Consider the following 16,738-nt stretch of genomic DNA (forward strand, 5'->3'; position numbering starts at 1 on the left):
TGCAGGGCTCGACAAACATAGAGCACTTTACAGAGCTGCATTTGGACAAATGGATACACTGCGCTGCCCACCTACCGCACTTGAATGTCCCAAGACATTTTGCCAAACCCATTTCCTTTTTTTAAATCTGTACTTTGCACAGAGAGAGGAGAAGGAGAGGACCACAAAAGTAGAAATCAGAATAAAGGAGTGGGGGTGGAGTGTGTGTGGGGGTGATAAATGGTGAAGTGAAACGCTCTGATTTGACACTAAGGTAATGTAGTTTGACTGAACCGGGGGAGGTGAACTAATTGATTCTGAGAGATTAGGGGTGGAGGCCCAGCAGGTGTGTGGGGGTGAAGAGGTCCTTCCCGCCGTTTTATACACTGCTGCATTCCACTCATTTTCTCCTTTAACCTTGTTTGACTGTGAAAGGGGGAGGGAGGAGAGGGGAGAAGAAAGGAAGTGGAAAAGGGGGACAGGAGGTGCCGGTGGCCTTTTGCACAGCTCTCTGGGTCACTCTTTTCATTTTGTAGGAGGGAAGACAGGAAAAGGAGAGAAGAGCAGGGGGACAGACCTTTGCTGGCCTGTCAGGAATTATCTCACAACCCTCTGTCTGACCTTAGACGCACTGTGCTTTCTCTCTCCATCCAGTCTGCCCCCTCCATCCTTCTCCCAACACTACTTCACACCCCTCCCTGCTAATCTCCACTACTCTCCTCTGTGCCCTCCCTCCTTCTTCCTCCTCTCTCTCATCTTCCCCCTCTTCTGTTGCTGGGGCAACGCTATCTGGCACGGCTGATCGTTATGTAAATTGGGCTGGGGCCCTGACCAGAACAGCCTGTAAAATCATATTAGGCGCAGCAAAGAGGCAGGTCATTAAATTGAATTTTCGGCCTGTCGATCTGATCGGCACGGGAAATTAATGAGGGATAACTGGGAGTGGGGAGGTGGCTCCACTGGGGGTGGGGGGGCTGACATAGAAAGAGAGAAAGAGAGGAAGGGAGCTCTATGGAGACTCATAAACCATCATCATTAGCGGGGGTTGGATACAATGACACACAGTAGGATTAGATTGTTTCAGTATCACACCACTTCTCTGGAAATGGCTGCAAGGGGAGCAACATGGGGCTTGTAGGAAACAGCAGTATGCTGATACACTCGACTATTAGAGCAAAAACATTACAAACCCTCACCACAAACCGATTCACAAAGAAAGGCATCCATTTGTTCATAGCAAATCACCACTCCAGAGCAAACAATCATGGAATTCAGGTGCACTCTGGCTTTTGTGTTGAAGTGTTTAGTTCGCTGTGCTAAAAACACAAAGGTTTCTCTCAGCAGTTTATTCTGAAAGGCGAGCAGGAGCGCCAGGTGCTTTGAGAGCTGAGATCATGTTGAGCTGTGTTCATGGTTTTTTAAGGTTAAATGTTCCCGAACCCATAGCTTCCTCTGAAATTTACCCCAGAGTCAAATATTACTCTGGAGCCAGGATATAAAACAATGGAACAGACTTCCTTTGCATCCATTTTTCTTTTTGTGGCCGAATTATAGACGCCGTACATTGTACCTGTCATATCTCAGCTACAATTTAAAAGAATATGGAGGACAAGCATGACTCCCGCATCGACTATAAAAGCCGTCAACTGAAACGCGGGCATCGCTGCCTTTATCAGCTACATCTAGTCCTTCCTTTAAAAATTCAGTCAATCCCCTCTGTTCTGACTAAGTTCACACATGTTAGGGAGGGCAAATGGCTTAGTAACATGACTTTTTCACAGCCATTTGGCAGGGAAAAACACTTATGACACATCACATCCAATGACACGCAGCACTCTTAAATTACTCCCGCTTTACTTTGGAGGCACTATATTCCTCAGTGCTTTTAGTGGCAGAGACAGGCACCGGAAATAGTTTATTGTCCACTGAAAACAGAAGCCTTTGAGCTGGCAGAAGCTTTTTACTGCAGCTCCACAATTGCAGGTACTCAGGGTTGTCTAGTAGCACCAGAGCATGGAGAGGCGCTCTCTCCATTGCATCCCTCTGTCAATGGTGCATTGAAAGCCATTTGGCTGTTTGTCGCTCCAGGCATTAGTCCCCAAGTGGAGAGCAAAGTCTCTGACGAGGATTCAATTGGCGAGAAAACCAAGTGGCATATGATGGTGGTGGTGGTTTGTGGGGGGGGGGGGGGGGGGGGACTCTCTTTGGGAATTATCTTCTCAGCCAGAGCAGAGGAAGAAAGAGGCACTTAGAGGTATCTTGTTCATTACAAATGCATGAAGAATATTTTGCATGTCATTCTATTTTAAGCTCATACACACAAAACTGAAGTGACATCCTTTCCTGCAGGGGAGCGTATGGAAATAAGCTGTTTTCCGACAGATTACATCTGATTTCAAATCATCATGATCATCATCAATCATGTAATATTTTTTATAGATTTTTTTTGAATTATGCAGTTTGTGTGTACAGACACACATCTTTTCTTACATTTAACCATATCAACACTAACGCACAAAGCCATCATCAGCTGGTTGAGTGCACATACGCACACATACACACTTGTGTAACACTGTTCTACCAGCTCTTCAAGCCTGGCTATGAAAATAAAGCAAGTCTCACAGCCTCCAATAACCTCGTCAAGCTCCCTTGAGAGTGTGTGTGTGTTCTCGTAGTCAGTTTGTTTTGGCTTAGAGATAGGTCAGCCATCATCACCTTGGCAAACAATTCCAGGAATCCTATATGAATTATTCATTTGCACAAGCTCTCCTTCTCCCTCCCTCTGCTCTTCCTTTCACCCTCTTCCTCCATCTAGGAAGCGGACACAACTCTCCTTGATAAAGCACTTTCTGTTTCCCTTATTCATCAACAAGTGAGGAAATGGATACATACAACAGATACACAAAATGGCTGCCTAAGGTGCAAGCAGCCAAATATAATGGTATGGTATAGGATCCGTTGTTGGTTAATTCTTCTGTTTATGTTCCTTTTGTTTTCAATTTACCAAAAGAGAGAACTGAAATCAACACGTAGGCAAGCGTACAAGAGAGATAAACAGACCACAACAGAGAACAGAGGTGGTAAAAAACAAAGAAGCCCCCACCACACCCACACCAAAAAGTCAGCAGGGCATGTTGCTGAGGCAGCCTAATGAGCTGCGCTAATTAAAATCACTTATTGACAGCAAGCGAGGGTGATTACCTCCACCCTGCACTCTTTGCCATCATAAGAGACACAGTCAAAACAAATTACCCCCCGGCAACAGCACAGATCCCTTCGCTAGCAACCATTCAGCTCAGCAGCAGCATAGGAGAAGCTGTGTGTCTGTTGGAACTTCAATTACAGTGTGTTTGTGTGTAAAGACACAACTACTGTTACTATGTAAGGGATATGAGTATTTATTTCTATGTGCATATGTGTGTGGTTGTGCCCTTTCCATGCTTTTCAATCTAGCTTAGCAGCGATAAAAACACAAAGTGAGTTTATCACGTCTTTTTTTTCCACACTGCAATAAATCTTTGAAACAAGGAATATGCCTACGTGCATCCAATAAGCCAGCCTCCCTCCCTTCCTACAAATAACAGGGACAGCTAAGGGCTGTCTGTTTACCTCTCGCTGATGTCATCACAAACACTCGTTTACGGGGGACGGGAGAATGGAGAGAGAGGAAGGGAGGTGGCAGGAATCATGCATTATTCAGAATGCTCCGTCGGGCTTATTGATAAACCAAGGAGATGTACAGGAGAGGACCAGTCGATTGTGCAGTGTGCTGCTGTTCCAACTGGGCTACCCTCCCACTGATGCCATTTACCTTCTGGATCTGAGGGCTATGAAGCCTCCGCCCCACCTCTCTGTCTCTCTTTTCTCCCCCTCTGACAGACTCCCACCCTCACACATATCACACAGCTAATGACACAAGGACCATCATTCACATCACATCGTTGGGGTGGGGTACAGACAGAGGAAGGGGAAGCAATGAAAACAGATAAGGGCATGAAAAAGGAGTTGGAAAAGGAGAATTGAGGAGGCAAAGGTGACTGAGGGAAACAGAAGGCAAGACAGAATCAGAGAAAATCTAAATGCAAGTGTAGAAAGATAAAAGAGGGGCATCTTGAGATCAGTCATTTTTTTTCCTCTTTTCAAGTCAAATGAATAAAAGATTATGCTAATGTCTGTTAATAGAAAAGAAAATGTGGGTTTCACACGGATGACTAAAAGGTCTCAGGTCAGATCTTTATATAAACAGTTGTTTTGCAGTGTTGTTTACAGGTGTAATCTGACTTTTATAAAGCACTTAGGACTTTGGTGACTGCAGTAGCAAATGTCTTATCCTAACCGCACCACAAATTGACCAGTCGGACAGCATGCACACTCCTTATCCTGTGGACACGCCTAATCACTTGATATGAAATGCTAAAATCCACACCTTTCTAGTGCACGTCCTCAACATCATCGTTCTCAGCCACTCCCTCTGTTCACTGATTGGACCTACAAATATTTGACCAGAGAAAACCCAAGAATTTACCGCAAACCCAGACGGAGTACTGAGGGGAAATGAAAATTGAGAGGTAGTAAGTAAGTAGGAGGGCGGAGCCAGGCTAGTATCGCATAACAGCATGTATAGTATCTTTCGTATGAAAGATACTATACATGCTGTTATGCGATAACAGACATTAATAGACATCGCATAACAGCATGTATAGTATCTTTCGTACGAAAGATACTATACATGCTGTTATGCGATACTAGCCTGGCTCCGCCCTCCTACTTACTTACTACCTCTCAATTTTCATTTCCCCTCAGTACTCCGTCTGGGTTTGCGGTAAATTCTTGGGTTTTCTCTGGTCAAATATTTGTAGGTCCAATCAGTGAACAGAGGGAGTGGCTGAGAACGATGATGTTGAGGACGTGCACTAGAAAGATGCAAGCGAAGCCATTCAGTCCGTTGTGGCAACAACGCTGCCGAATATCCAGAAGTTAAAACCCGAGCAAGAACAATCTTTGCTGAGTTGTGTTGGTGGCCATGATGTTGTAGCCCTCCTCCCCACGGGGTTCGGGAAAAGTTTGATTTTCCAGCTCACTCCGTTAGTGGTGAAGGAGTTGGCTAAGGCTAACGCTAGCGATGCTAATGCTAAATATAAGCCGATAGTTGTTTTCGGTCTCCCCTCTTGTTGCACATGCGCATGACATACGTCACGACCAAACGTTAGCGATTGGTTATGGCAGATCCAGAGTGGCTCTGGGCAGATCCAATAGTTTTAAACTTCAACAGAGTACCCGCCTTCAAGGAAGTTAACACTTGTCAATGGAGAGAGGCCAGACTCTCTGTACAAATGAAATGTACCAGAGTCTGGTAGGACCAGGCTAATGTGATACTGCATTTCTGATTTAATGCAAACCGTGGGCTGAAACTAACAACTATTTGCATTAATAGATTAATTTCTCGATTTTTAAGTTAAGTCCAAAAAATGTCACAAAAATAGTGCATGCTCATCACAATTTCCCGATTCCAATTTAAAACTAGAAGGACACTCGGAGAGTGCAGACCTCTGCCAAGGCATGACCCATCTCACAATGTTAATGCAGTGTGGATTTTCCCAGTCGGGAACTCATTTTTCTCGCAAAGTAGTGTCGTTTTTTTTCTGTGATCCTTTCGACAGACAGACAAACCAACAAACAAACGGAGACAACAGAAAACAAAACCTCTTTGGCGGAGGTAATAATATAAAAAAACAGAATAACAGCAAATCAAAACAATTTTTTGACAAAATTGACTCAATTAATCAATTGTCTTAAAAATAATGGAATAAAGCACTCATTTGTATCCAGAGGAATATGAGAGCACAGCTGACAGAAAAGCTACTAAGCCTTTTGTGTCTTGCTCTGGGACACTTCAGCAGGGTGCATTCTTGGTAGTACACGGGATACAAGCTAACTAAGTATGCAGTGGCAGACGACGATGGGAGAGAAAGCAGAAGCGAGGATGCCGGTCGGGCGTGCTAGCCGACCTCCACTGCCAAGCCTCCTCCTCACCAACACGAGACCCATCGCACACAAAATGGATGAGCTGGAACTCAATCAACAACAACTACACACGGAACTGCTGCTTGATGATTATCACCGAAACCTGGCTGAACCCCCCCATCCCGGATGCAGCTGTGCAGCTAGCAGGCTGAGCTAGCTACCGGCAGGATCGAGACAAGAACTCCGGCAAGACCAGAGGAGGAGGACTGGTCATTTTTGTGCATAATGAATGGAGTACCAACAGCAGGATCGTTGCCCTGCACTGCTCACCTGACCTGGCGGTAATATGCAGACCATTTTATTTGCCAAGAGAGTACACTGTAGTGACTGTTACTGCTGTCTACAAACGGTCAACAAACTGCAGCGCGATCACCCGGAGGGGATACATATTGTAGCAGGGGACTTTAACAAGGTGTCCTTAAAGTCTGTACTCCCCAGCTTTTTCCAGCATGTCGATTGTGCTACTAGAGGGAAGAACACACTAGACCATGTATACTCTAACATCAAGAAAGCATACAGAACAGCGCCTCTCCCTCACCTGGGCCAGTCAGATCACATCCAACTACTCCTGATCCCAGCGTACAGCCCGGTCAGAAGGACTATACAGCCAAGTAGGAGGACTATCAAAACCTGGCCTGACACTGCCCTATCCCAGCTCCAGGACTGCTTCCAATAAGGACATGGTTGTGTGCAATATGTTACAGAACAGAGCCCTTTGTTTATTAATATGATTTCATCTTGCTTGTATGCTGCACAATTCAATCAATGTTCCTACACTAGTTCAATTGGTATTTTATATGTCTTTGAATTGTTTTTACTTGAATACTTACATTTTAAAGAAAATAAATAGAACTGTTTTGATTCAACATTTTGCCTATTATTATCATCAGTGATTAAGTAATTCAGACTTTTAAAAACACATTTTTAAAGGATATCGTCTAATTATCATTAGAGATATTATTTTTTGTCCATATCGCCCACCCCTAGAAGCCTGATGTGAAACGTGGTCACTATTTCTAAAGCTAAGATGATTTTAACATATCTGTCGCCCCTTTCCTTAATGCCTCCAGACTACTGAAATGGCTCCTTGGGTGGTGTCGCGGAAACTACAGATATTTTTGCCCTATTCATCTGTAGAAGTCTTTCCACTGCAGCATGATGCCCAGTGTTGGGTGGCAGCCGAACTAATGAGCTTTTAGCCCGGCTGGCACTGGGGAGGTAGACACCAAGTAGTGCAGGCATGCGTGCATATGTGCGCGCACACACACACACACACACACACACAAACCATACAAAAACACATCCTCTCAGACATTCTGCCAAACACTTCACTTTAATCTTATCAAACCATCCCCATCAGGCAGCGTGCCCTTCATGTTGTTTAGCCTGTCAGCATTTTCTACAGGAAGCCAGTTAGTGTATGCTTCCAACAGCCATTTAAGGATGAGGGTAGAAAGTAAGGTCAGGTATGTGTGTTTATAGTCCTCAATCACTCGGGGGGAAAAAACAACAACAGTGTTTTGGCTGTACACAGACCATCCCTGATATGGCTTCATACCTGTTTGTGCATCTCAATGTTGAGCCCATAGGACATCTCATAGTACTGTAAAATAGAAGAGAGAATAGAAAACATTAATACATAATGAGGTTACCCGAAAAACTTTGTTTCAAAGACTTTTGATGATGCATTTCTTATATGTACATAAAATCAAATAAGTAATTTGAGTCAAGACATGATCCCAGATATTTATCCTTCGTGATATTTATATTTCTTAATTGTGTACAACAAAATAGGAATCCCAAGGTACTTGTGACTTTTCTCTACTGAGGAACAGAGAGGTTTTGACTGATATGACATTTGTATTAGTCCTCTAAAGCATCCAAACAATAAAAGAGACAAGTTAGATTAATGTTGCAGCACAGGGGGTGAACTATTAAAAACACACTGACATTAACCAAAGAGGTTGACAACTTCATGTTCTTTGTGCAACCACAGCTGACAGATGATTGGCTACTGTTCTCATTTACTTCTAGTGGGCACTGCCAGTCTTTGAGCTGAAAACACTGTATGTGGATTCAAAAACACAGGAGAACGCCAACACTCTTATTTAAAACAAGATGATCTGCTGATGATTGCCAAAAGCTTGTGAGCCACGCAACAGATACAAACTAAAGCCTAGTAGTCAGTCTTGTTTATCAAACAGCTTCCATTTATTATAGCTATTCCCCACCACCTTCTGGTTCCTCACAGGGAAAATAATATTTAACAAACGTACTGCTGCGTTTGGTTAAAGTAATTCCTTTCATGTATAAACAAGATAAGCATGCACATACACAAACTAAGAGTGAGGTCTAAGTTGCAACTATCATCAGATAGACAAAATGCAGATTTTACTGTATTAGAAAGAACTTTTGAGTTGGGTTGTCTCGGTAGAGGCATTTATTTCATTTGACTCCATTTGATCATCAGGGAGCTAGGACTAAGAACAGCGGCAACTTCCCACATTTGAGAAGCTGGAACCAGCAAATGTTTGACATTTCTAAATACGATGACGATAGGACAGCACATTGTCATCTTACAAAAAAGTTTGTTGTCCAAACTAGTGATTCAAAGTAGGGATGCTAGTTTAGATTTTTTTTTCTCTGACCGATAGCCGACCCTCATTAACCGTTAACCAACAAGCACGCAACTGGGTCCCAGTTCACCCGCTAGGGCACAATTTTCGCGTCCGCGGAGAGCCGCAGACTTTTACCGGTCATACAGCCACGAGGTTGTGTGCATTGTCGTGGTAACATTCAGCCACTTTCCTCGAAACCACTTGCGCGTTTCTGTGGGACCGACAAATCTGCAGCTGACTAAGCCTGTCTCACCACATACACCTGCGAGGTTGCCAGCTGTGTGTACAGGACGGCCGATTTAACCCACCAGTCCTCATCGATATAGCAGCTGAGAGCCACGAACTTAGCAGAAGAAAAAAAAAAAAAAAAAAAAAAGAGCTTTAAGCGCAATTTGCTGGTGCAAAGTTAGCACTAGCAAGTTAACTAGCAGTTAAGAAATAGATTGTGTGGGCTATTTTTTCTTTTACCATGCAACCAACTGTTTAACTGATAGCATTAATCAGTCAAAATCCTTATTGTCGGTAAACGGTTCATTGTTAAAGCTATAGTGCGTAGTTTCTGTCGCCCCTATGAGGAATTCTAAAGTAATGACAACAAAACTGTTGGCGTGTCCACATGATACAAGCCTTCCGTGAACGCCCCATCATCCACGCAGTTGCTAGTAGCCATGGAGGACACAGAGGATTTAAAAAAAAAAACTGATGAATTGTGAATGATGGACTCTTCAGAAGAGGTCATTATCTTCACTCGAGTTTCTGCGAGGGAAAGTCACCGGTCGCCACAATCTTCTGAACATAGCCATACTGAGAAATACAGAGAGAGTTGTGTGGAGCGGATAGTCTTAATTAGCTTTGTAGCAACTCATTTGGCTTGAATGTAACGGACGTTCATTATTGTCAAAAGGTTACGCGCTAAAGCTTTAAAATCCCTAATTCAAAGCACGTTTGTGTTATGCGTGCAGAGTTTTGTCTCATGAAATACAAACACGTGTAGTTCATTTAATGTCTTTTTGTTTAATCTTATGTAGTGGACAGTGGAAAAATATTCTCGTGTATATTGTGATATTGATTTTAACAACAACAACACCTGGCCCCAACAAGTAGTCTATTATCTTTATGGTGGTTCTCCCCATATCTGAGAAACCCCTGGGTGTGTCAAAAGTGTCTGACTGACCCCATGGTTTACCTTGGGTGAGTTAAGAAGTTATAAAATAATAATACAGGAAACCCTCTCATTCATGCACAAAGCCAGCAGACCAGTCATTAACCCCCAGCGGGTCAAGTCGGGTGTGTTAGGGAGGGTCATAAAGAGGACCCCAGAGCCATAGAGGGGGGGTCGTCACACCCCCACAATCAATAGTTGGACATTTGACCCCTGCTAGAGTTTCAACCACCCCCTCCACACACCCCCACTCTGCACCTTCTTATCCAATGAAAACAGAAAACACAGGCCTGAGTCAACCACACCAACGCAGGGACAAATGCTAGCATGGCCTTTGCAAAAACCAGGGCTGCACCACCTGTGACTTTTCACCTGAGGCTAAAGGGAGGATACGACATTAAATCAGATTAACAGCTTTAACAATGACTGCTCTTACCATGACGTAGTGACGCTGCATCTCTGTCTTTTCATTGGCCAGTTTATCGTACTCCACTTTAAGACTTTGGGAAGAGAAGAGAAAAATAAATTGATGTTTTTACGGCGAGTTTGATATCTGTTACATACCTGCATTAAAGCACGTTATCGATTTGGGTATATTACCCCCCGTTAAAAAATTCAGAACAGGTAGATATTTATCAGTGTAACATCAGTGTGAACTTGCATGAGGCTTCAAAAATGGAACAAGACAGAAGCAGCTTCCTCTTCCTATTCTTTCCAGGAAGTCAATGCTGTTTACAGTAGGCTAGTCATTACCTGTGGTACTGGGCCTGCAGGAACTGAAATTCGTCTTTGATCCTGTCGCAGGATTCTGCCACCGTGAACTTGAAGCCAGGCTGCCCTGGCTGGTGAGGTGCCTGGAAAGTGCAAGGTTGGAGATACCACAGGTGTAAATACCACCATCACAGTCCAGATAACAGTCTCATCTCTCTCTAACCACCACCACCTCCTCCTCCTTCTTGGTAAACTGTTTTTTTTTCTCTTTTTTTTCTCTTGATGGTTTGTCCTCACATTTCCCTTGAGCCCTGAGTGGCGGAGGAAAGAGCCGCTTCATCTGTCCTCAAAGTCATTTTACATGGTACACAAAGGATGATGAGGGCGGGATAAAAAAAAATCATATTTAAAGTTGTGGGTTTTTAGTGTCTGCTGCTGCTGCAAAAAAGCTAAATTCATCTTTTATCAGTGTAAAAATGAGACTAGAACAAACTGCACTGAGAAATGAAGTCAGATTACAGCAGGAGGTGGTGATCTACTTTCCTGAGTTCAACCAAAAGCTCCGATCTTGTCGCCAATAAACAAGATATCCCAGTTTCTCTCCTGCCAGAATGAAGCGCCTCAGCAGCACCGACGCAGCCAGACCATAAATAGTGAGGTGTGGATCAGCAGTTCCACTTTGACGAGCTAATTAGGCTACTTTGAAGGGCGGTGCATTTGCGTCAATTTACAAATAGTGACAAAGACAGCTACTTACCGGATGCCGGCCTTGTGGATACATGTCGCGTTCTTTACACAAGGGAATTCGGTGTGTTTTCTCTCTCCTTCCGTAATCGCGGTGAAGGTGCGGTAAATCACCGCCACCCCCTCCCCTGTATACGCAGGATTGCTGCGGACAAAGCCCGGTTTCTCGGCTGCAAGGCGCACACTCAGACCCCGACCACTGGATGTATCACCTCGTCGGCCTCTCCTTTGTACCTATACAAACAGAAAACGAGGCACTGCTGAGGACCTGAATCACTTTAGCAGCAAGCGACCCTAGTGTAAATCGACAGGAATTAAAGCTTTATAAACTTAACGGGACTGGTTTATGATCTACACCCTGACAAAATGAAAATAAAGTTGTTGTTTTTATCGTTAATGTTGCATTAACATTTTTTTTCTTCATATATTTCTCATTTTCTGTCAAAAAAAAACAACCTTAATTTGTCGCATCGATTGACGATTTGCATTACACGGCGGGGAGAAGACAAGAGTACCAGCAAAATGGGTTTGATCCGATGTATCAAATAAATCCACAAAAAGTTGATACTTTGATCAAAACCTCAACGACATGATGCTTTGTTTCTCTCGTAAATCTAACGACTTGTTTTCCACAAAGGGAACAAGAACACACGCAAAAGGGTTGTTTTGGTGTACCGGGAAAAATCTGAAAACAAGGAGCTGCTGCTGCTTTCAAAGTCGGCTGCCATAAAGCCACACCACCACCACCCGTCTTGTTAGCGGCTCTCTTCGTGTCGCCCTTTTTTTTTTTTTTTTACCTTTGTCTGGGCTGATTCCTCCCCTCGCTCTTCTGCACAGGTAAAAAAAAAAATAGTATCCAGACACAAAAAGCTTAATATCCTTCACTTGTTACCGTCACCACAGAGTGATAAGGGCGGAAAATGCCAGTCGCAGTTTCTATTTTTCATCCACTTCTTCCTCTTTGCCCCTTGATAGTCCTTTAAAACCTGGTGATACCGAGGCGGAGTGCGTCTCTCCGTCCGGTCGGACGTTGGAAACCCCTCGATCGGGACGAGTTGTTGAGCGCATACAACTTCAAAGAATATTAGATCCAGTAGTTGCCTAGTACACGAATCTTCCAGTAAGTCCAAATATTATTAATTGGCAAATAAACGCGTTATTCTTTTGAAAAAGGACGTCCGTTGTGAAATATACCAGCAGTTCCTCCGCCGCGCGCTGTACCACACACAGACTGTGCACTGACACGAGGATCCGACTGCCGAGAGAGGGCCCTGCTCTAACCAATGGGGTTCTCCGAAGGAGTTTAGCAACGGCGACCAATCACAGCGCGGTAACCCCCACGTGGGGTTTTCAGTGCACCGGTGTTCTGATTGGGTTGCGATATGTGACCTCACATGTTCGCCATTTTGGATATGAAGTGACATTCGGTGCGTTCAACAACTTGTTCAAAACAAATGGCAATAATTTCTATATCTGTGCATTTCAAACCGTGTTACATTACAAGTGCTTACCTGCGAGTTTTATCATTAAAAACTATGCCGATTCAAACACTATATGCTGGTCTAAACAGGAAAGTAACCCCACTAACCAAAGACAGAATTGATCATTTTAATAAAACCACCAGGCTGCAAATGTGGTATGTGATTATATGCGAACAATTACAAGTGAAGCTAGTGTGACCCTGAACAATGTGAAACAGGAAGATAACACTTTCTGCTCTTAATTCGAGGAGAAGCTGAGAAGCCAAGAAAAATAAATGTCCTGTTAGTTACTATGCCAAGAAAAATAGGAGCTCATAGAAATTCATTCAAGACCTGAAGTGCGCAGAGGATGTGAATACTGCTTAATCTACAGCAGAGTGTCCTTTGAGTGACTTGAATTGATCGACCTATTTCTAACGAGACCTCAAGCATCTACAAGCTTCCCTATCAGCAGCACTAGGTAGGCTACAACACGTCTGCGCGTGAGGATATCAGCCTATCAAGTGTTGCTCAGTGTGCCCGGCCCCACGTGGGTCCTCTTCCTTCCTCTTCACTGCTTTCTATCCAATGGTGTCGCAGCTGTCTTCCTGCGCGACTTACGATTGGCTCAGGCGTGGAAAATCTGTCAGTCAGCAGCCAGTGTTGTCAATCAAACCCACGTTGGGTACGGCGCTGACAAATGCCTGTGCTACTCTCCCTCCTGCCTGCGAATAGTGCCTGGAATGGCTGCTTAATTAGCTTCGAATGGCTTTTCCTTTCAGCTCAAACAATCTGTCACTACCATGTGGTAAAAAGAGCCTTGCATAAAACAAAAGCAGGAGAGAAAAAAGCCAGTAGGGGCTAAATATCAGTTTGATTCTCCCCCTCTTCAACCCCTCCTCCATGAAAACATTTGCTGCAAAACAAAGCTTTTACCTCACTCAAACATTGGCTTGTTTCACTCATCTGTTTTTGCCCTCATTTTCTTCTAAAATTGCATTTGTTTGTTTATCTGGGTGTCCATTCAGTCCACTCACATTTGAATTTTTAAAAATTCCCTGAAACAAGTAGACCACGTTTGGCTAGCCTATATGACATGTATCATGTTACAGGTTTATTAGGACAAGGTTAGCCTAAATGTTGTGGACAGTAGTTTGTCTCAAGATAAGGTACTAATCATTTTTCTTAGTTTAAAATAAATGTATCCTTACTTGAAGATGATTTAAAAAGTTTTAATAGCCTATGTGTATATGGCGCATTTACAGATGTCAACAGAGAATATTATTTGGGGGGGCATTTTAAATAGGCTTAAATCCTTTATTTACACAGGACAGCTGAATACATGAAAGGGGAGAGTGAGGGGGGAATGACATGCAGCAAAGGGCCGCAGGGCGGAGTCGAACCTCTGGCCGCCACGTCGAGGAGTAAATCTCTATGTAAGGGCGCCTGCTCTACCAGGTGGGCTACCCAGGCGCCCGTCATTAAAGAAATGAAGAGGAAACATCAGCTGAAGTCCGTGAAGAATATGATAAAAAAAAAAAAAAATAAAAATCGCTAAATAAATGTTTGCTAGTGACACAATCTTGAACAACTAAATCAGATTTTAGAAAATGCTAATTATTTATGAATATTAGGCCTACTTTACAGTGCCTGCGCAATGATAAAAAAATGTTTTTTTAACGCAAAGCAAAGTATTTCTAAAATGCAGATAGAACTACGCAGCCACTTGAGACCTAAACTCAATTTTCTTCCATTTTAAATCAGTTGTAGCAGAAAACAGACAACAACAAAGTGTCCAAAATCCGAGAAGTATACCAAATGTTCAACATAACTGTAGCTAGCATGCTGTGAGCTTTAGCTGTTGCTTAGCAACAAATGTATCCCTCCTGCAGATGTTCTGACATGAGCTGGGATAACAACTCATAAACCGAGGGCATGTCAGTATGCTACAAACTCACTGGGAGACTTTAAAGAAGATTTTTCACACAAAGCTTCCCCGATGATAAATTATCTTAGTAGTCCTGGTTGTAATCATAGTCATCTGAGTAGGAACATACTAAACTATGAGCAACACACTTTTTGCACTTCTTAAAATCCAAGCTTCCGAAAGGGAACTTCATTAGTTCTCTCGGCTGCTCGTAACAAGCACTGATTTGCAATGAACACCACCACCATGTTAGTTCCAACCAAGTGATACACATATATTTAGTTATTATCATATGAAAAGGTCACTTATCTTTGTAGTCACAACGAACAGAAATTTTAGGAGAATTGTTCATCCTTACCAGTGATGCACCTTAATGTCTAGGATATTGGTGGGACATAACACAGGTAAAGTGTAGGCAGGTGCAGAAAGGCATAGATATACAGACGTTGCATGTTAGGCTTTGGTATGACGCAGGCTTGCCAAATAAAGGTTGCACAAAAGTGTAATCCAAGCTATAATATGATGATGTATTCCAAGCTATAGTGTTTTTATATTAAAAAAGTATGAAAAGTTAATTATTGAGTTATGGTGGAAAAATCTGACTATCAACTCATTTTTTCTGAATAAGAAAAAAAAAATCCACTGAACTAATTTCCTCTCTGCCTCTCAGTTGTCTTACCTTTGACTTTGAACACACACACTTGCAGACTGCAGGAGTCCTGGCTTCACGTGTGAGAAAAATGGACCAAGACAAGAACAGATACACAAACTCAGGTTCCAGGAGCAATTTAGCCTCTAACTTTGTGAAGCCTTCGTTGTAAAGACTCGGGCCTCGTTGCCCAAAAACATCTTAAGACTAAGATGATCATAAAATCCATTTTACAAACCTTCTTAAGCTTAAGAGGAGTTTCCCAAAAGCATTGTAACTGAAGAGGCTCTTAGAAATGGTTGTAGATTAACGATCTTACCCACTCGTAGGAAGCTTAAGGCATTTTAAGAACCTCCTAAACTTGCATGAGGAATTCCAGCAAATTGATTTGCACAATTGTTTATGCCGTCATTGTCTCCCTCTTCCTCTTCTAACCTAATCTATTCTGACTGAAATGTCACTTTCCTGATAGTATATTTTCACGTTCTGTATATTTTGCATTAATACGAGCATGTGTTTGTCACACACACACAGCTAGTCCGATGCAGAAATGATGACAGAATGACATTCACAAATCACAACAGATGACGTGCTTATTCGTGAAACGTATAGGGACCATCACTGTCTTATTCTAGGTTTCATATGAGTTGATACGTAACGTCTTCCTCGAGCAGCAGCTTAATCAAAGTTTACTTTCTTGAACTGACATCCACCCTGTGACATGAATCATAAAGCGCAGCAAGCTGAAGGCTGTTGACTGCACATCAGGCTTTGTTTTCATTCTGAACCATCCCAAGTAAAAGACATTTCTTTGTGCCGTTTACAACACACGGATGTATTTTTATCAAATAACATGACTTACAGACAAGTTAAATGCACAAAGTTATATTAAAGTGCATTCAGTATCACCTTCAGAACCACGGGCAGCCAACATTAAAGGCCGGTTTATAATTCTGCATTGAATTTACCCCGTATGACGTGGCTGACGTGGCTGAAATGTTAACGCCGACTGCAACTGTGATTGGTCCGCTTGGTAGCATTGCATTTCCTCCTACACATTTCTGGCTGATCCTTTTTCTCTGTGAAAGCCCATGTCTCTCAGTGGCCGAACAAGCACAGACAATTCACCCTCCTTCTACCTCAATCAGTTCAATGGTCGTACAAACCATCTTCTCTGATGTCTTCTCTCTTTTCTGCCTTGCAGTAATTTCAGTAAAAGTAACAACATTTATTATCTCCATCTCCAGCATGATCCGCTCAATTTCAGTCACCATTGTTTGCTCTGTGTAGAGCCTACGTACAACTATATATCAGTCGTAAGACGCTTTTTTTAACAGCATGCACATGCACTCGCTCTTAAGGCGCTGACACACACAGCCGATTATCGGCCGTCGGACCGTCTGGCTAGGTCGGTGACTCGAGTCTGTTCGGTGTGTTCCGTGCCGTCGCCCGTCGGAGGAGCCG

General features: G+C 43.1%; 1 protein-coding gene and 1 long non-coding RNA gene across 12 annotated transcripts in view; one reads left to right on the forward strand and one right to left on the reverse strand.

The window, feature by feature from the left end:
• Positions 1–12,508, reverse strand: part of tle3b (TLE family member 3, transcriptional corepressor b) — a 35,600-nt gene extending 23,092 nt beyond the window's left edge. For 7 of the 11 annotated variants that reach the window (XM_031290208.2, XM_031290204.2, XM_031290203.2 and 4 more), the window contains exons 1-5: positions 12,036–12,508; positions 11,252–11,472; positions 10,537–10,637; positions 10,220–10,283; positions 7,562–7,606 (exon numbers count right to left, since the gene is read on the reverse strand). In XM_031290208.2, coding sequence (XP_031146068.1) covers positions 7,562–7,606; positions 10,220–10,283; positions 10,537–10,637; positions 11,252–11,275 — 234 coding nt within the window. In that variant the 5' untranslated portion in view covers positions 11,276–11,472; positions 12,036–12,508. Of the gene's footprint in view, positions 1–7,561; positions 7,607–10,219; positions 10,284–10,536; positions 10,638–11,251; positions 11,473–11,753; positions 11,986–12,035 lie in introns of those variants that run through there. The other 4 variants (XM_031290211.2, XM_031290210.2, XM_031290205.2 and 1 more) reach the window with 2 other exon arrangements.
• Positions 6,141–15,543, forward strand: LOC116043496. Its single transcript, XR_004103488.2, has 3 exons — positions 6,141–6,747; positions 7,808–7,813; positions 15,533–15,543. It is a non-coding gene; the product is annotated as an uncharacterized LOC116043496 (long non-coding RNA).
• Positions 15,544–16,738: the final 1,195 nt, after the last annotated feature.

The sequence above is a fragment of the Sander lucioperca genome, chromosome 3 (assembly GCF_008315115.2).
Source record: "Sander lucioperca isolate FBNREF2018 chromosome 3, SLUC_FBN_1.2, whole genome shotgun sequence".
Lineage (NCBI taxonomy): Eukaryota > Metazoa > Chordata > Actinopteri > Perciformes > Percidae > Sander > Sander lucioperca.